The following is a 21,299-nucleotide window of genomic DNA, read 5'->3' as shown; positions in this document are numbered from 1 at the left end:
ACTGTAACATAATTCTTCTTGGGTACTAAAGAATGCCATTATGGCAAGAATGATTTTCTCTACATTGTTGCTGTGTGAAGGACCTGAACAAACATCAGGGACAACTGCCAATGCAGAGGGAAAAGTGAAACTGACTATATACATATATTGTCAAACATGTAAATTAAGCAACCTGAAGAAAGAGACAAATATTTTCCCCTAATCTCTTTCACTTACTGCAGTGTTAGGTATTACTTACAATAGCTGTGATGAAAAAGAAATTCAGACCAAAATGTGACTTTTTTAATGTTGACTATCTCTCTAATTACTAGCTAAAATGTATCTCAAATTGTCAGCCCAGAAGGAAATATATTAGAAAGTATAACCCCATCGAAATAGAAGGCTGCAATGAAATACTAGGTAAAAGATTAATGATTGCAGTACTACTGAACTGGTATAGTGTCAAACTATGTTACATCCAACAATATTCTAGACTCACCTGTACAGTTTCCTCTTTCCCAGGGTATTTCCCTATTTGGGTTAGTCCACTGATGTAGATACCTAAAACAGGATGTAATGGCTTCATTTCAGTTTCTTGATCATCTATATACAAAGTTACATGTGCTTCTGTTACCAAGAGACGAATCTGATGCCAGCCTTCGTCAAACAATGTCTAAGAAAATGGAGAAAATAAGAGGACTTTAAAATATAATTTCCTAAATTTAAAGAATTATGAAATTTGATCTCAACTATTTATCCACTTGTTTTTAATCAATTAATAAGACTGGTTGTTTGTCATGGCAAAATACAGCAAAGGTCATGGCTGTGTCAGAGCAAAAAAAAAAATGCAAAAGACAAATGATATAAAAAAATCAAAATGTCACAAGATCACCTTTATTTTACAATCAAGATTCTGCTAAGCCATTTAAAAATAACTAATAGTTTTGAACCTATTTTTTAAAAAAGGTCACTTTCCCATACTTCACTATGCTGGATATAAAGAGAGAGAGAGAGACACCCCCACATTTGCAAAAATTCATAGAAGAATCCTATTAAGCAATGAGCTAGCCAAAATGATAAAGACCATGGGTAAAATATTCATAAGAGTTTAAATCCCATTTTCATTCACTCAGGACCCAAAATTTCATTAAAGGACAATAGGACTTAGTAGCCTAAGGGCTAGATTCCCAAAGGGACTTAGGTGCCTGACTGCAAATTTAGGTACCTAAATCCAACAATTAGGCCCCACTGGCATTCACAAAACTACTGCTCTGCTGGAGTTTGAATATGTAAAGCACTATATAAGTATTACTGCTGTTCAGCTTGAGGATACACTAAGCTGAAAAAACAAATGTAAAGAAAATAAATGACTATTTGTTAGGGCTGTAAAGCAATTAAAAAATTAATCACGATTAATTACACGATTAATCACGCTGCTAAACAGTAATAGAATACCATTTATTTTAATATTTTTGGAGGTTATCTACATATTCAAATATATTGATTTCAATTACAATACAGAATACAAAGTGTACAGTGCTCACGTTGTATTTATTTTTGATTACAAATATTTGCACTGTAAAAATGATAAAACAAAAGAAATAGTATTTTTCAATTCATCTAATACAAGTACTGCAGTGCAATCTCTTTATCATGAAAGTTGAACTTGCAAATATAGAATTATGTACCAAAAGTAACTGCTTTCAAAAATAAAACAATATAAAACTTTAGAACCTACAAGTCAACTCAGTCATACTTCAGCCAATTGTCAAATCTGCTGTGAAAATGTTCTTAAAATGAATGTGTGCTGGGTCATCATCCGAGACTGCTTTATGAAATATATGGCAGAATGAGGGTAAAACAGAACAGGAGACATACAATTCTCCCCCAAGGAGTTCAGTCACAAAGTTAATTAATGCATTATTTTTATTAATGAGCATCATCAGCATGGAAGCATGTCCTCTGGAATGGTGGCTGAACCATGAAGGGGCATACGAATGTTTAGTATCTGGCACGTAAATACCTTGCAACTCTGGCTAGAAAAGTGCCATGCGAACATCTGTTCTCAATTTCAGGTGACACTGTAAATAAGAAGCAGGCAAGAGTATCTCCCGTAAATGTAAACAAACTTGTTTGTCTGAGCGATTGGCTGAACAAGAAGTAGGACTGAGTGGACTCTTAGGCTCTAAAGTTTTACATTGTTTTGTTTTTGAGTGCAGTTATGTAACAAAAAAAATCTACATTTGTAAATTACACTTTCAGGATAAAGAGAGTGCACTACAGTACTTTTATGAGGTGAATTGAAAAATACTATTTCTTTTGTTTATCATTTTTACAGTGCAAATATTTGTAATAAAAAGTAATAATATAAAGTGAGCACTGTACACTTTGTATTCTGTGTTGTAACAGAAATCAATATATTTGAAAATGTAGAAAACGTCCAAAATATTCAATAAATTTCAATTGGTATTCTATTGTTTAACAGTGTGATTAGTCATGATTAATTTTTTTAATAACGATTAATGATATTTTTTATAACAGAGAGTTAAATGCAATTACTCAACAGCCCTACTATTTTTCAAAACTCAGAACTGCTTTTCACTTGTGGTTTTTAAAATTGATCAGAAAAGATATCCAATGAACACTAAACATTTTAAAGCAAATTTAATTGTAAAAGAAAAATGTTGGATTAACAGCCCTGAAGCCACCTATTCACCTACAGAACTGTTACAACTCTGGCATGGCAATGCTGTCTTCCCCACCTCTAAAGTAAGAAGGTTTTTCAATATTAAAAGTTTAATGCGATCTCTGCTAAGACTCCAGTTGGCACCTTTGTGTACATGGTGTTCCTTATCATGTGCTATTTGTCATCTAAGAAATTGAATGAGTAAACCATTTCAAATAATGATGGTCAAGAATTAAACTTAATTTTGCCAGGAGAATCAGAGAAGATCTCCAGAGACTATTTCATATTTATTCTTATGAGCATTCATATCCAATCCAATATTTTAGGTACCAGTAAAGTACAATTTTGTTTATCTAAAATGTTTCTGGGACTCCAAAGTGCTTGGAGGGTTCTAATAAATTTAGTGCAGATTGTCTATTATTCAAATAAAAAACAAACAAACAAACAAACAAACCAGATAAGGACGTTTTCACTGGACACAGAATTGGATAAGCCAGGTTGCACTGAAATTCACAAGTTTCTAACCAATCTACTAGAAAACAATTATTTTAATAAATAAATAAATAATGGAAAATAATTAAAGAATTTGAAACCTCTACCACGGTGGTTTTGAACCTGTGGTCCATGGACTCCGGTGGGTCTGCGAACAATGTCTAAGGGGTCCACAAAAGGTTGTTGCTACCACAGAACTGTGGTTTTCAACCTGTGGTCCGCGGATCCCTGGGGATCTGCAGATTATATCTAAGATTTCCAAAGGGACCTGCACCTCCATTCAAAATTTTTTAGGGACCCGCAAATGAAAAAAGGCTGAAAACCATTGCTCTACAAATACAGGAGCAAAATCCATCTCTAAAACTAGTAAATGTATTTTGATAAAAATAATCTAAGTGACAGAGATGCTATCTTTGTAATAAATAAAAAATATTTTTTTCAACTAACACCAGCATGTAGTATGAGGCATCATCCAGCTATTTTCAAATATTTACAAATTCAGGAGCTAGTATATCTTAACAAAGGTAAAGAACCAAGGAAATAAACCTGTATTCTCATGAATATTCCAATACAAGATCAATGTACTCATTACCTTTACATGAGGTGCAGTGAAAGTGACAACCTGAGTTCCATTTACTAAGCTTGTTGTAGTAAAGGATAATGTTTTATCTTCCCCATTTACAGTAACTGTTATTTGCGGCCTCCCATCCAGGCTTAGAATCCTCCACAAATCCCATGTCTTTCTGACCTTAAACCTCTGCGTGGAGACGAACACATATGATGGAGGAAGACCTTCTGGAAACACATTCCTGGGGAAAAAACACATACATTCTAAATGGAAAATTCTGAAACAAATCCCATACATTTTAATAAACCGCATTTTTATCCCAAACTGTATAGCTTTCTACAATGAAGTACCTTGTAAATTCTGACAAGTCAACGTTTGATGTTATTTCATAAGCTTTTGCATTAGAAGATGGGATTTGAATTCTCTTTTTAACCTTTTTCTTCACACCTAATCCTAGAAGAATATCAAATCCTTTTTCATCTCGAGCTGCCACTGGAATTCTTGTTGGACAAACAGATTCTGTAAAGCAATAGACAGAATAGTTGACAGCAATCAATTCTGAAAACACTAAAACTGCTATTTGATACTGCATCTGTTTGACAAACTGTGAAAGATTTTAGGCTAAAGTATAAAGTTCTCAACTTCTTTGTTTCAATACCAAAACAAGACTATGGAAGAAATACTGAAACTCTTTGGGACAAATATTTCTCTATGCTACAGGATTCAGAAGAGATGAATAAATGAAAAATGGAGTAGAAAACCCCAAAATACAAGGGCCTGGAAGCAGAACCTCTGTCACATGTTCCCCTCTTTGCCAGGTGTCCTCCAAATCCCCTCCACACAGCACTAAACTTTTGGATCTCTGTGAGTTTGTTGGTGGAAATAGCTGCTGTGCACAGCTTGTTCTCCTGGGAACCTGATGGATATTGCGGCAGGAACAAGGGGTATGTCCACACCGCAATTGTGAGTGAGACTCCCAGCCCAGATAGACAGACTTGTGCTAGCAGAGCTCAAGCTAGCACGCTAAAAACAGCAGTGTGACCATTGTGGCTTGGGTGGCAGCTTGGGCTCTCAAGCCCACCTGACCCTATGGATTTGAGTTCAGGTAGCCAGCCCGAGTCTCCACTGGAGCCGCAACAACCACAGTGCTATTTTTACCAAACTAGCTTGAGCCCTGCTAGCACCAGCCTGTCTATCCTGGCTGGGAAGCTTGCTTCCAGCTGCAATATAGACATACCTAGTGTGGGAGACATACCCACTGTCACTAATACAGTTTGAGCTCCTCAGATGAAAGGCAGTACAGACATATAAAACATTATTATATCTCCATTTCTGTAAAGCTTTTTATTAGGGATAGACTATCTCAGCCATTACTTGGATACACACGGGCACCCTAGACATCCAGCTACAGAAGCTGCTTCCTATTTCAAGAGGGTAGATGCGTAGCTCATTGCTGGTTTAATCAGGGCATAGCTGGCTGACACTGGTCCCTTCTCAATGATCGGATTCATGAGAATGAGATCCCCTAATTGACTATTGATACTAGTATGTGTGTGTGTGTGTTATAGAAATAAAGAGGGAAGAGAAGGATTCATCCCTGGATAATAGTTCTGGTACAGGACATAGATAGAAGAAAGATGTCCATTAGGCCAAAGAGTCTTGTGGCTCCTTCCGAATGTGGGAACTGAGGGAGTCTGCCCTCCTAATGTATATGGAGTCATTTGCCCACAACAGGGATGGTGAAGTTAGTCAGATGCAACGTGTAGTCAGCATATAGAATTTGCTGCCATGGGAGTTGAGAGAGAGAAATACAGCAACTAGATTTTTAAAAGGTGCTGGATAATTTTATTGCCATTAGTAACACTTATATTCAAAAGCAGGTAACTAAATCACATACTTCAGCTCATTGATTAACCCAGGGTTCAGGAAGGGAGTCCTGTATATACACCACTGCACAACTGGCCAGGTTGTTTATAGGGAAGGTTGACCCTCTTCTGAAGAATCAGATTTAGGCAGTGGTATCCTTCATAAGATACCCAAGTTGATAGACCATGGGTCTACCTTGGCAAATTGTATGTAATGAAAATAATCTATGAGTCTTTACTCTGGGAAACTTCTCCCTGTATCAATTTTTAATTAAAGAATCTCTATGTTTAAGTGGATTTCAGTCATTTTTTAGATTGACTTCCCCCCACTATTTAAGTTACAGTATATCGACTACAGTACATTGGATGATTGTGATTTTCATTTATGTATGAAGAGACTAACACTTGTACCTCAATATAAACAAATAATTACCACATTTTTTCAATGAAGTCCATACTTCAAGATAAAAGCAAAGGAAAATATTTTTATCTTGCTCCTGCTAAATGCAGAAACATTGTACCACTGAAGTATGTCTTACATCAACTCTTAATAGTATAACAAGCACAACAAACATGCTGCTGACGCATGCTATATTCATTGTATAACAAAGTATAACAAAGTCCTTCTGTGTGATGGATTTTGGAAGCATTATGCTAACTTTTTAGAGGAATGTCAGTGTTTCATAAAGTTGTTATAAAAATTCAATTAGCTGTTATTTTTCTAACATTTGAAGTTTAAAAAGTCACTTTAAAGTGTTGTTTTTGGCTAATTCTTCTACCAAAAATGCTGTTTAAAAATTATGCAGAATATTTTGGCAAAATCCACTGGAATTGTAACAAAAGCCTTTAAATCTCTCGTGGGCTTCTCAGCACTTGCTAGCAGAAGCACTCCTATTATTAATGTGAACCTCTCTTCCCATTTGTTAAGAGGTGATAAACAGTGTTGCAGACTTAAACTGGAACTTAGAGAACTAGTATTAACACTTTTTTTTTATCCCTGAAGGTTTAACTCAACACGCATTAAAATTAACCTCAATATTTTCAGCACTAATGCAAAGAGCTTGAGTGATTTGTGTTTGCAAATTCTGGTAAAGCAAAGGGAAGATTTTCATATAAAAATAACACACACTGAGATGAAAATATACAACATATTTACATATCACTCCTCAAAAATGCTTCCTTTTTTAATTGAAAAAAATAATACTGCATCAAAATCAGGAGAAGTTCATACAATAGCTAACAAAACTTGTTATTATTCATTAGTGGCGGAGCTATATACTTACCAAAAGGACATCACTGAAATACTGCAATATGCACACAGCAGTACATATCACAAGACTTTAAGACTATCTATGTTCCAAAGATATATTAAGGTTTACCTTCACAGAGTTTCTGCTTTATTACTTCTCTTATTCTGGATATTGCAATATAATCTTCAACGTAAAATACGTAAGTTGATGAAGGCTTGTTGGCAATAGCTCTAAGTTCATCCTCCTCAATTTCTGAGCCAACACCAATAGCAAACAAAGTGATTTTGTTTTTTCTTGCTTCTGCTGCTGCATCTTTGACTTCATCTTGGGACTTGCCATCAGTGAGAACAACAGCTATTTTAGTTAGAAATCTTGAGGATTTAGCAAAAAGGTGGTCAATCGAAAACTGTATAGCTCTTCCTGTTCTCGTATTTCCACCTAAATATTGTATGAATTCCATTTCTCTGATTAGATTTTCAGTAGAATCATGAGTTCCTAGTGGGATTTCAAGTACAGGGTAATCACTGTACTGGACTACTCCAACTTGAATAAACTTTGGCCCTATGTCAAAATTTCTTGTAATATTGACAAGCCACCTTTTGATAATTTCAAAGTTTTCTGGGCCAACACTGTAGGAGCCATCTAAGATGAAAACTAAATCCGCTGGAGCAGTTCTGCAACCTAAAAACAAAAATCAAAGCAATACTTTTAATGGGCATCTTCTCTACTACAAGCAATCCTTTTTTCATTTATCACTGATTGGTTATATTGTAGTCAGCTGGCCAAATATTTTGTAAATTCCTCATTTATAATTGCCATATCAAATAATCTACTAAATTTATCAGAAGACAAGATATTTTCAGTCAGACTTGCAGACTTGACTTGGCATCTGAAAAAAATCAAGCTGGGCCCTTTTGTGCACATTATCACCACCCATAATCAACAATAAAAACTCTGGAATCAGAACTTCAGCTAGCAACTGCATTTGATGCCTGAGATAGAAAAGAATGCAGCTTTTTCTTCCATACCTGTATTTGTCCTCAATGATAACAGCAGTAAAAAAAGCAGATCTGACACAAAACACACACAGCCAGGGTACAGCTAATTTCAGCAGCAAGGTATTTTTCCTGAATCATTTTCTGATCACAACCCCAATGTAAAATTTATCTAACACTGCTACCATGCATCTACAATAACAATTATAGAGCATTTAACTCTGTTGAATGGCACTGGTAGCCCATTATATTTTAAGGAGATGTCATTGAATCACTTGAGCTCAATAACAGAAGAGTGGAACATGTGTTTATGGGCATAGTAGTTAGAAGGTGCACTATTTTTAATATAAAGTGTAATGCAATTGCATAATGACATCTGCATAGGTTTCAATATTACTGTCTTATTGTTGCTATACAAACAGCTATCTGAATCACATAACTTCTGGAGGAGAGGCAGTACAAAGGACAATTTTGGAATAAGCAAGCCATATGCATTTAATAAAGAGTGGTCATGGTCTTGAAGCCTTATTGGAGTTCAACTTGCCCCTTAGGAATTATCCATTAAATAAAAATCAGTTCCCACTTTTTAAAAATAGAGACATTCCCTTCCTGCAGGAAACGTCAAATATTATGGCTACAGGTTCATATATCAAGAACCTTTCATCAGTGACAATTCATAGAATCATAGAACTGGAAGGGACCTCAAGAGCTCATCTAGTCCAGTCCCCTGCACTTGTGGCAGGACTAATTATCTAGTTTCATTGCGGAGAAACTAAATAAATTCTTTGCTTCAGTCTTCACGGCTGAGGATGTTAGGGAGATTCCCAAACCTGAGCCGGCTTTTGTAGGTGACAAATCTGAGGAACTGTCACAGATTGAAGTGTCACTAGAGGAGGTTTTGGAATTAATTGATAAACTTAACATTAACACGTCACCAGGACCAGATGGCATTCACCCAAGAGTTCTGAAAGAACTCAAATGTGAAGTTGCGGAACTATTAACTAAAGTTTGTAACTTGTCCTTTAAATCGGCTTCTGTACCCAATGACTGGAAGTTAGCTTATGTAACACCCATATTTAAAAAGGGCTCTAGAGGTGATCCCGGCAATTACAGACCGGTAAGTCTAACGTCAGTACCGGGCAAATTAGTCGAAACAATAGTTAAGAATAAAATCAGACACACAGAAAAACAAACTGTTGAGCAATAGTCAACATGGTTTCTGTAAAGGGAAATCGTGTCTTACTAATCTATTAGAGTTCTTTGAAGGGGTCAACAAACATGTGGACAAGGGGGATCCAGTGGACATAGTGTACTTAGATTTCCAGAAAGCCTTTGACAAGGTCCCTCACCAAAGGCTCTTACATAAATTAAGCTGTCATGGGATAAAAGGGAAGGTCCTTTCATGGATTGAGAACTGGTTAAAAGACAGGGAACAAAGGGTAGGAATTAATGGTAAATTCTCAGAATGGAGAGGGGTAACTAATGGTGTTCCCCAAGGGTCAGTCCTCGGACCAATCCTATTCAAATTATTTATAAATGATCTGGAGAAAGGGGTAAACAGTGAGGTGGCAAAGGTTGCAGATGATACTAAACTGCTCAAGATAGTTAAGACCAAAGCAGACTATGACGAACTTCAAAAAGATGTCACAAAACTAAGTGATTGGGCAACAAAATGGCAAATGAAATTTAATGTGGATAAATGTAAAGTAATGCACATTGGAAAAAATAACCCCAACTATACATATAATATGATGGGGGCTAATTTAGCTACAACAAGTCAGGAAAAAGATCTTGGAGTCATCGTGGATAGTTCTCTGAAGATGTCCACGCGGTGTGCAAAGGTGGTCAAAAAAAGCAAACAGGATGTTAGGAATCATTAAAAAGGGGATAGAGAATAAGACTGAGAATATATTATTGCCCTTATATAAATCGATGGTATGCCCACATCTTAAATACTGCATACAGATGTGGTCTCCTCATCTCAAAAAAGATATACTGGCACTAGAAAAGGTTCAGAAAAGGGCAACTAAAATGATTAGGGGTTTGGAACGGGTCCCATATGAGGAGAGATTAAAGAGGCTAGGACACTTCAGCTTCGAAAAGAGGAGACTAAGGGGGGATATGATAGAGGTATATAAAATCATGAGTGATGTGGAGAAAGTGAATAAGGAAAAGTTATTTACTTATTCCCATAATACAAGAACTAGGCATCACCAAATGAAATTAATAGGCAGCAGGTTTAAAACAAATACAAGGAAGTTCTTCTTCACGCAGCGCACAGTCAACTTGTGGAACTCCTTACCTGAGGAGGTTGTGAAGGCTAGGACTATAACAGCGTTTAAAAGAGAACTGGATAAATTCATGGTGGTTAAGTCCATGGCTATTAGCCAGGATGGGTAAGGAATGGTGTCCCTAGCCTCTGTTTGTCAGAGGATGGAGATGGATGGCAGGAGAGAAATCACTTGATCATTGCCTGTTAGGTCCACTCCCTCTGGGGCGCCTGGCATTGGCCACTGTTGGTAAACAGGATACTGGGCTAGATGGACCTTTGGTCTGACCCGGTACGGCCATTCTTATGACCATTCCTGACAGGTATCTGTCTAACCTACTCTTAAAAATCTCCAATGATGGAGATTCCACAACCTCCCTAGGCAAATTATTCCAGTGCTTAACCACCCTGACAGTTAGGAAGTTTTTCCTAACGTCCAACCTAAACCTCCCTTGCTGCAATTTTAGCCCATTGCTTCTTGTGGTATTCTCAGAGTTTAAGAAAAACAATTTTTCTTCCTCATCCTTTTAACAACCTTTTACATACGTGAAAACTGTTATGTCCCCTCTCAGTCTTCTCTTTTCCAAACTAAACAAACCCAGTTTTTTCAATCTTCCCTCATAGGTCATGTTTTCTAAACCTTTCATCATTTTTGTTGCTCTTCTCTGAACTCTCTCCAATTTGTTCACATGCTTCCTGATATGTGGCACCCAAAACTGGACACAATACTCCAGTTGAGACCTAATCAGAGCAGAGTAGAGGGGAATAATTACTTCTCACGTCTTGCTTACAACACTCCTGCTAATAAATCCCAGAATGATGTTTGCATTTTTTACAACAGTGTTACACTGTTGACTCATATTTAGCTTGTGGTCCACTATGACCCCCAGATCCCTTTCTGCAGTACTCCTTCCTCGGCAGTCATTTCCCATTTTGTATGTGTACAACTGATTGTTCCTTCCTAAATGGAGTACTTTGCATTCATCCTTATTGAATTTCATCCTATTTACTTCAGACCATTTCTCCAGTTTCTCCAGATCATTTTGAATGTTAATCCTATCCTCCAAAGCACTTGCAAGCCCTCCCAGCTTGTACACTGTATGCTGTTATCTAAATCATTGGTGAAGATATTAAACAGAACCAGACTCAGAACTGATCGCTGCGGGACCCCACTTGTTATGCCCTTCCAGCATGACTGTGAACCACTGATAACTACTCTCTGGGAACTGTTTTCCAACCAGGTTTGCACCCACCTTATAGTAGCTCCATCTAGGTTGCATTTCCCTAGTTTGATTATGAGAGGGTCATGCGGGACTGTATCAAAAGCTTTACTAAAATCAAGATGTACCATATCTACCATTTCCCCCCATCCACAAGGCTTGTTACCCTGTCAAAGAAAGCTATCAGGTTGGTATGACATTATTTGTTTTTGACAAATCCATGCTGACTATTACTTATCACCTTATTATCTTCTAGATGTTTGCAAACCAATTGCTTAAATTTGCTCCATTCTCTTTCCGGGTACAGAAGTTAATCTGACTGGTCTGTAATTCCCTGGTTTGTCCTTATTTCCCTTTTTATAGATGGGCACTATATTTGCCCTTTTCCAGTCTTCTGGAATCTCTTCTGTCTTCCATGACTTCTCAACGATAATCGCTAATGGCTCAGATATCTCCTTAGTCAGCTCCATAAGTATTCTAGGATGCATTTCATCAGGCCCTGCTGACTTGAAGACATCTAATTCGTTCAAGTAATTTTTAACTCGTTCTTTCCCTATTTTAGCCTCTTCTGATCCTAACTCATTTTCACTGGTATTCACTATGTTAGACATCCAATCACCACCAGCCTTCTTGGTGAAAATCAAAACAAAGAAGCCATTAAGAACCTGCCATTTTCATTTCCCCGCACCCCCACCCCTATTGAGTAATGGGCCTACCATGTCCTTAGTCTTCCTCTTGCTTCTAATGTATTTGTAGAATGTTTTCTTGTTACCCTTTAAGTCTCTAGCTAGTTTGATCTTGTTTTTTGCCTTGGCCTTTCTAATTCTGTCCCTATGTACTTGTGTTATTTGTTTATATTCATCCTTTGTAATTTGACCTAGTGTCCACTTTTTGTAGGACTCCTTTTTTATTTTTAGATCATTGAAGTTCTCCTGGTTAAGCCAGGCTGGTCTCTTGCCATACTTCCTATCTTTCTTACACAGGGGATTGTTTTCTCTTGTGCCCTTAATAATGTCTCTTTGAAAAACTGCCAATGGTCTTCAATTGTTTTTCCCCTTAGACTTGCTTCCCATGGGATCTTACCTACCAATGCTCTGAGTTTACTAAAGTCTGCCTTCTTGAAATCCATTGTCTTTATTTTGCTGTTCTCCCTCCTACCATTCATTAGAATCATGAACGCTACCATTTCATGATCACTTCCCCCAAGCTGCCTTCCACTTTCAAATTCTCAACCAGTTCCTCCCTATTTGTCAAAATCAAATCTACAACAGCCTCTCCCCCGGTAGCTCTCTCCACCTTCTGAAATAAAAAATTGTCTCCAATACATTCCAAGAACTTATTGGATAATCTGTGCCATGTTGTGTTATTTTCCCAACAGATGTCTGGGTAGTTGAAGTCCCCCATCATCACCAAGTCCTGTGCTTTGGATGATTTTGTTAGCTGTTTAAAAAAGCCTCATCCACCTCTTCTACCTGGTTAGCTGGTCTGTAGTAGACCCCTACCATGACATTACCCTTGTTTTGTACCCCTTTTATCCTTATCCAGAGATTTTCAACAAGTCTGTCTTCTATTTCCATCTCAGTCTCAGTCCAAGTGTGTACATTTTTAATATATAAGGCAACACCTCCTCCCTTTTTTTCCCCTGCCAGTCCTTCCTGAGCAAGCTGTACCCTTCTATACCAATATTCCAGTCATGTGTATATCCCACCAGATCTCTGTGATGCCAACTATGTCATAGTTGTGTTTATTTACTAGCATTTTGAGTTCTTCCTGCTTATTCCCCGTACTTCTTGCATTAGTATACAGACATCTAAGATACTCATTTGATTTCCTCCCCCCCACAGTTCTGTCTGTCTCTCCTGTATCCGTTCTCTAACAGCCCATGCTCCCTCCCCCCAAATTCCAAACCTTCTCATAGGTCTCATTGTTCTTGACTTACCTGTGGCTTTGCCACCTGCCCCTTTCAAACCTAGTTTAAAGCCCTCCTCACTAAGTTAGCCAGTCTGTATCCAAATATGCTCTTCCCTTTCCTCGATTCACCACTGACATTTAAGTAAGTACTATATGTGGACCTGGATACAGATATCATAATCCAGTCCTCTGAATACGCTACACATGTTTTTAACTAGCCAGGATAGATAAATAAAATTAAATAAATATCTCTTACTTGCTCTTATTTCACCATCTTCAGCCGAGATGTAATCCTGAAGTAGCAGAATTAAAATTGTCTGAAGAAACTTTAAGTTCTGTGCCATGTATATTTTATTTCCAAAATTTTGAGTCCTAAATTAAACTGTAAAAAAAGAAAATATATTACAGTTCTATCAAACAAAAATACAACTGAACAGTTATGCTTTGCCAATTGTGCATAGAAATGACTCCGGATCAAATCCAGCTCACCTTGCTCTCCTGAGTAGTCCTACTGACTATGTTCCATAACTTCAGATGTACTGTCCATGTAAGTAATGTGAAAAAGATTTGACCCTTATTCTAGAATTAGAACCATCTCCTAGGTGTTCTCTGAAACAACTATCATTTACTATAGGGTATTATATAAAAGTAACAAGTACATTATGTCCAAAAGTCACAAATTTGAAATTATTCCATGAAATGTAATTCACTTGGGATGCACAGCTGCTTCATTGCTCTTAAGAGGGGACAAAGTGCCTGAGCCACAAAACACAATATAGGTCTTTGAATGATTGTAGGCCCCTTCACCATACTTAGCTATTGGAATTGCACTTTTCCTGCCCAAAATAATGTTGATTTATGTGATTTACACTATTTCATATACTATTATGAAACTCAAAGAAAGAGTCAGATTCTGATCTCAAAGATTGTGGTGTAGATCTGGGAGTGAGACCCCTGATTTCAGTGGCATTACTGCAGATTTAATCTTCTGTCACTGAAATCAAAATCTTGTCCCAAATGTGTTACAGTAGAGCTGTGCATTAGAGGGAGAATAAGATGAGCACAATGCCATGCATTAATGCAAATTATCAGTAAATTGCTTCCACTAATATTAGCAGATGCAACATGCCATGACAAATTTCATATTGTCTTTTCTCCATTACAGTTTTTACTCTGGATAATCTCTCCCATCTGCTGTTTGCTCCAACCCCTGATTTGCCTCTTTGTTTACATGATAAATTTTATTTTAACCACATCTTATAACTATACTCTTTGCTTAATTCCATGCCTGTTATGTATTAAAATAGGACTCTAATGAATAAAAATGAAATAGGGCTACTTGGGAATATTATACTTTACTCTTAATTAATTTTAAACTAATTTCAAGACACAGAGGAGACAATTACTTTAAATCTTTACTTTGTGTATTTTCATCGTCTAGAACACAAGCATATCTTTAATGGTCATATTCAGTCTCAGTTACAAAATGCAAACTTCAAGTCAGTGGGGAAAATGCACTGTTGGCACAAGCAAGTGAATTTGGTCAAGTGTGGTTGCACAAATGTAATGCAGACCAGAATTTGATCCTCACTTGCTTATCTGTGTGCACATTTTAAATAAATCTGCAGGCTGTTTTTTCTGCTTAATACATTGTCAGCATCTCTTGTGTCACAACAGTGGCAATATCCACTGAATTTCTTGGTTTTGATATTAAACCTAGTCCTCTGTCTAGTAGCTGATCTGACAACTTTTTTTATCTCTTCAGCAAGAAAACCCAATAACTAAACAGGGGCCCAGTTTTAAAAGATGCTAAACACCCTTAACTCCCATTGAACTTAGAACTTTACAGAATAAGACTAGACTAATACAGACATTACCCTCCGCCCCCCATCCTTCTCCTCTGTCAACCATGTTGGTCTTGACCACCCACTTGTTCATTTGTCTAAAAAACTTCTTTGCACCTTTTTGACATAAACATGGAATCCTCTCCCTGAGCTGACCTACAGGGTCACTAACATATCCTCCTTCAAATCCCTCCTCAAGACCCATGTTTTCAATGATTCACACATTAAATGGGCCTACAAACAATACATAGATGAAAGTGCCACTGGATGTAAATGAAATACATTTTTTAATAACAAAATAAAATGTCAATGTATTTTATTTAAATATATAACACCTGTACATATATGTATAGTGTCCTTCTCCCTCATCCTTTGTATGTTCCTTGTCTCCTTTGATTGTAATCTTTTCAGTGCAAAAAAAAAAACGGTCTTCCTATAGGTATGGACAGCATCTCCCACCCTGGTAATAATTAGAAACTGATTAGATGTGGAGAAACTTCTAAGTACTACAGAACACCCACTCTGGATACAGGCATGCAGCATTTTGTTTTGACACATGAGAAGGGCCACAATGAGCAGGTAAATGGAAACAAATAATCATTTCCTTTACCAAAGGTGGCCAAAGGAGTACAATAAAAAGAATGCTATTAATGTGCCATAATGTACTAGGCATCCAGAAGAGAATTTACATTCTGTAACAGTTTAATAGAGCCTTGGTCCCACAAATACCAACATACCAGAGGCAAAGTTTGTATTAGGTTGGTGATGGGGGGAAGAGAGGTTTTCCTGAGATTTGGGGACAAGGGAAAAAGTATTGGAAAGGTAAGAATTTCAGATTCAAGTTTATTCTCTGTGGACTCATGATAGGTATGTACTAAATGAAAGATGTGCAACTTGAACAAGTTCTCCAGTCAAACTCAGAATTTTTCCATTATTTTGGGGAATTTTTCTTACTCTAGCATATGAGCCAAAAGTAGTACGTTGCTGTAGTTTGGCTTCTAAGTCAGCTTCTTGCATTTTCTATTACTTACAAGGCATTCATCTCAGTCCAACTTTTTTTTTTTTTTAATTTCCTCCATACACAACCTCTGTGAAATCTGACTTCTGACCTGAGCTGAGGCTAAATACTAGGGACTTAAAAACAAAGCACAAAAGAAAGATCAGCTTCCAGAAATGCTAGTTAACTTATAACAAGTAAAGAAGAGGCAATGTTAACACTTACAAGAAACCTATTTTATTTTTCCTCTTTCAAATTATTATGATCTACGTAAGTCAATAAGACAAGGTGACACTACCATCTTCTTTTTCAAATAAACCTACTTTTCTGCAACACGTTCTATTTATTTATTATTTGTATTGTAGTAGAATGTAGGAGCTCCAATCAGGGACCAGAACACATTCTGGTAGATGCTGTACAAACACAGAACGTCCCTTCCCAACAGGGTTTGTGCACACTTCATTATGAACACAAGTTACTTTGCCCTCTGCCCCCACCATTACTGCCATAGTCCCAAAGAAATCTATAATCAGACTGTCGAGGAACCAACTCAAGAACTTTCGATCTCTAGTGTTTTTTAATTTTTTTTTTTTTTTACTATATTTACTTACAAAGTACAAACAGAACTTAAGAAACAAAAGACAGCATACCTGTTACACGTGAATAAAAGTCTATATGCATTAACAGCATACCTGTTACATGTGAATAAAAGTCTATATGCATTAATATATATTACCTATTAAGCTTGCATTTGTTAGGCATGCTAGGATAGGAATTTTATCTCAAACTGATCTAGTAGTAGAAAAGTTTACTTACCCTTTTTTGTACTGGAAGACCAGAGTATTTCTAGCTCTGGTAAATAATAAAACTGCAGATTTTTAATTTAAATAATTCTTTCTGATTACCATCTTGCCTCTCCCCACTCCCACTTCAATTCTCTCCTTACTTTATCTGCTGCTATCACACCTACTGCTCAAACTAAAGAGTACTGTTTGATTCCATTTGAATGCCCGGATACCAGTCTTATTTCAAACAGACTTAAGTGCTAATTTCTAGCAATTTGAAATAGAGGCCATTAAAACCATTAACTGTGTGTAAAAAAAAAAAATCTGAAAGGTAATCAAAACACTGTGAATTTAAGATTCAATAATCTAGAAAGCTGAAAGGACCAGAAACATAAGATGTATACCATTGGAAAGCTGTTAATCCCAGTCTGGGATTCCCAGACCTGATGGTTTTGAGATACATAACCTTAGACTCACCATGCCAAAATGTCATCTTGGCAAAATTAAAAGCTATCCTTCAAGAAGTGAAAACTAAGGCCAAGTGGTACCAAAAGAAACAGAAGATTTAAGAAGAAATTTGAATAGCAAATAACCAAAGACACAAAAAAACCTACAAATACATTATTTAAAAATATCAGAAAAATTAATTGTGAGAATATCAGAAAGAGGGCACTGGGCCTTCAGTGTGTAAAGGGGAGCAATTATTATTATTTCATTGCACTCAAATGTGAGTTGGGATCGTCATAGAAAACTGTCCCAAAGAAGACAAAATCTAAACTTTACACAAGAAAGAACAAAGGAAGGTGACAAGCAATTGAGAGGGGCTGTGATAAGCAAGGAGAAGGACTCTATAGAATAATCACTTTAGGTATGTGCACATCCTGGTGATTCTCTTAAGGGTTTGTTTATTAAGGAGGATAAATATATTGCAGAGAAGAGATATGACTTCTCTGCATCAGTCTTTCCCACAGTCTTTATGGTACTAAATTTAAGTCACTGTCAGAGATGGAGGCGTAAAAAGAGGAGATGGACTACACTGATAATTTTAATATTGGAAGAAGTCATAATAACTAGATAGTATTCATCCATGGGTTCTGGAGATGGAGGACCTTAAGAATGAAATGGCTAAAGAAAATATTTTTGTTTCTTTAGAATTTGTGTTTCCTTTATAAAAATTAAAATCAGCAATTCATAAAATACAAGTAAAAAATTAACACAGTCCACCTATAAGCCACTCAGGATGTAATTACACACATCCACTAACCATCCTAAAACTCATCTTGCATCTGAAGAAGTGAGGTTCTTACCCATGAAAGCTTATGCTCCCAATACTTCTGTTAGTCTTAAAGGTGCCACAGGACCCTCTGTTCCTCATCCTAAAACTGTCCTCTTCCTAAAAACCTTGCAAAAAGATGGCTTTTGGAAAATAATTATTTCAAACCACAAAGGAGAAGACGGGAGCAAATTAAAAAGTCAAGAAATTTCAGAAAGTACATTCATATAGAAGCACTAGCCTGTTTAAACTGAGAGAACACCAGCTCAATGTCTCTGCTCAGCACAATTGCAACAGTGTGTTACAAGGAGAAAAAGAACCAGTTCACAAACCACTCGTGGCTCGACTGCTTAACACCAACACCTTAAATTCCATCTGAAAGCTAACAGATGGCCAGTGGACATCACTGAGCATGGATGTAACATGCAAACAGCAGGAAACTACATAAGTGGACAATTACATTATGCACTAGCTTCAGCTTTCAAATGGCCTTACAGTGTAGTCCCATGTACAGCATGTTACAGCAATATATGGTAAAAATCTGTATCCTTTATGATCCATGAAACTTTTTCTGTCACGACCCCCCCAACCCATAATAGAAACTGTCCACACACACACCCCCAACCCCTCAAGAATCGCAGTTGGGGGTGGGGCCAGAGCCATGATAGGGAGCCCGGGACAGAAGCAGAGCCACAGGCCACAACCAGAGCTGTGGCTGGAGTCATAGCTGGGAGCAGAGCTGCCACCAGGGCCAGGAGCAGGTCCACGGCCAGGGCACGAGCTGGGACTGGGGCTGGGACAGAGCTGGGAGCAGAGCACGGCTGGATGGCACTCTCTCCCCGCCCCCAGTGAGGGCTGGTATGGGTCCCGCCCCACCCTGAACATTTGGGACTACTGCTTTATGAAATGTCACTAGATGGGATTGTGGGAATTACAGATAAATGAGCCTTACTGCAGTACTAGGTAAAATTACTGAATACCTAGATAAACACAATAAAACAGGGGAAGGGCTTCTGTAAGTGAAAACCATACTTTTCCAACATAAAAGAGTTTTTTAAGGGAGTCAACAAAATAGTGGCAAAGGTAGACTATTTTTAAATCAGATTTGTCCGGTAACAAAAAGGCTTTAATAGTAGGTCTTAATGTATTTTGGTTTGGTGAATAAAAGTATATTCTCGCAACAAAGCTATTTCTCCAAATACAATTTTTCCTCTGTATTTCCTTTACAACTCTCAAAAAGAACATCTGGTTCCTGTAAGATAGAAGAAATCAGGAGACCTAAAAATCTCATTTATAAGTCTAAAGCCAAAAAGCTGTTCAATACTCCAAATTGGATATGTTACCAGAAACCAAAATTCAAAAGGAAATTACCCAAAACTTAAGTGGCTTCCCCAGCAGGCAGATTCTAGGAATTACACAGCCATACATTTATTTTAAATTTAAAGAAAATAATAATATGGAATTGAATTTTCAGTGGTCATGATAGGTGCCAACCAACAGCACTAGATACCAAAGTTCTCTTTATCATCTACATAAAAGATACAGCACAGGCAATAGAAGTGTAAGTTTCCTGAAAAGATCTGCCAAAATACCTCAGTACTACTTCTACACTACAAACTTTGGTCGAAGAAAATTACATTGGTATAATGCAGCGCCAGTTAGTACATCCCGTGTGTGTGTACTTGTTTCCTTGTATCGGTGCTGCATTACTCACTAAGAGTGAGTGTGTCAATACAGTGTGGTGCACCCTGGGTAGGTATCCCAGTGTGCAATTCACCATTATCCAGCACACTGTATTTTGGGGAATTTTGGCAACAGGGCTGACTCCAAGCAGCAGCTTAACAAGCAGGTGCTTGGGGTGGCCAAGGGAGAGGGGCGGCACCTGCGGCAATTCGCGGGCGGCAGGTCCCTCACTCCCTCTAGGAGCGAAGGACCTGCCACTGAACTGCTGCCGCCGATTGTGGCTTTTTTTTATTATTATTTTTCGTTTTCCAATTGCCACTGCCAATCGCGATCGTGGCTTTTTTTTTTTTTGCTTGGGACGGCAGAAATGCTGGAGCCGGCCCTGTTTGGCAATGTACCTGGTGGGGCAGAAACAAGTTACAGAGGGGTGCCTGGGAGAAAGGGGTCAAGTTCCCATCATGCAGCTTCTTCCATTCCATAATACCATCCATAATCCATATGGGGGCCAAAGCTGCCGGGGCCCACCCCAGGCTAGCATCCCCAGCCCTGGAGCGCTGGGAGGGTGGGTGCCCTGGTGCCAGCCTGAGCCAGGGCCACAGCACAGGGGGAATGGAACCATAGAGTGGGAAGCAGGAGGACTGGGGGTGAAGCGTGGGCAGGGCCACACCTGGCTATTTGGGGAGGCACAGCCTTCCCCAGCCTATGATACCCACCTCCCATGGCTGCAGAACTTTTGGATGCAAAAAGCCACATTCCTCGATCTGTGTGCCACGCTTGCCCCAGCCCTCCTGCACAGGGACACCAGAATGAGACCAGCCCTGACAGTGAAGAAGTGAGTGGTAATCACACTATGGAAGCTGGCAATGCTGGATTGCCACCACTCAGTGGGAAATCATTTTGGAGTTGAAAAATACACAGTGGAGGTCCAGTGTCATGCAAGTGTGCAAGGCCACTGATTGTTTCCTGCTGCTCAGGACTGTGAATCTCATTAGTGTGCAGGACACAGTGAATTAATTTGCTGCAATAGGGTTCCCAAACTGTGGCACACATATCCCTATTTTGGAACCAGCCCACCTTGCAACAGAGTACATTAACAGAAAGAAAGAGCTACTTTACTATGGTTATGCAAGCACTGGTGGATCACTGGGGATGTTTCACTGACCTCAAGGTGGGCTGGTCAGGAAAGATGCATGACAGTTGCATATTTAAGAACACAGGACTGTTCAGAAAGATGCATACAGGGGCATTCTTTCCTGACTGGCAGATTACCTTTGTGATGTTGAAATATCAACAGGGAACCTGGAGGACCAGCCTGCCTCTTGCTCATGAAGCTGTACATCAGCCACCTGGACAGCACCAAGGAAAGATTCAATTACCAGTTCAGCAGGTGCAGAATGACAGTTGAATTTGCTTTTAGTAGACTGAAAGGACACTAGTGGTGTTTACTCACAAGATTGGATCTCAGTGAGCAAAATATCCCAA

General features: G+C 38.1%; 1 protein-coding gene across 2 annotated transcripts in view; it reads right to left on the bottom strand.

Annotated features, from left to right (window-relative positions):
* COL21A1 (collagen type XXI alpha 1 chain) overlaps window positions 1-21,299 on the bottom strand; it is a 201,449-nt gene that overhangs the window by 136,105 nt on the left and 44,045 nt on the right. For both annotated transcript variants that reach the window (XR_004645215.1, XM_034766296.1), the window contains exons 2-6: window positions 13,492-13,617; window positions 6,970-7,521; window positions 4,076-4,244; window positions 3,750-3,966; window positions 479-652 (exon numbers count right to left, since the gene is read on the bottom strand). Coding sequence is in view for 1 of the 2 variants with exons in the window: in XM_034766296.1 (XP_034622187.1) it covers window positions 479-652; window positions 3,750-3,966; window positions 4,076-4,244; window positions 6,970-7,521; window positions 13,492-13,579 (1,200 nt within the window). In the remaining variant the exon portion in view is untranslated. The remainder of the gene's footprint in view (window positions 1-478; window positions 653-3,749; window positions 3,967-4,075; window positions 4,245-6,969; window positions 7,522-13,491; window positions 13,618-21,299) is intronic.

Source organism: Trachemys scripta, chromosome 3 (genome assembly GCF_013100865.1).
Source record: "Trachemys scripta elegans isolate TJP31775 chromosome 3, CAS_Tse_1.0, whole genome shotgun sequence".
Taxonomy (NCBI): domain Eukaryota; kingdom Metazoa; phylum Chordata; order Testudines; family Emydidae; genus Trachemys; species Trachemys scripta.
The sequence above is the reverse complement of the archived record's forward strand: the minus strand, read 5'-3'. Positions and strand labels throughout refer to the sequence as shown.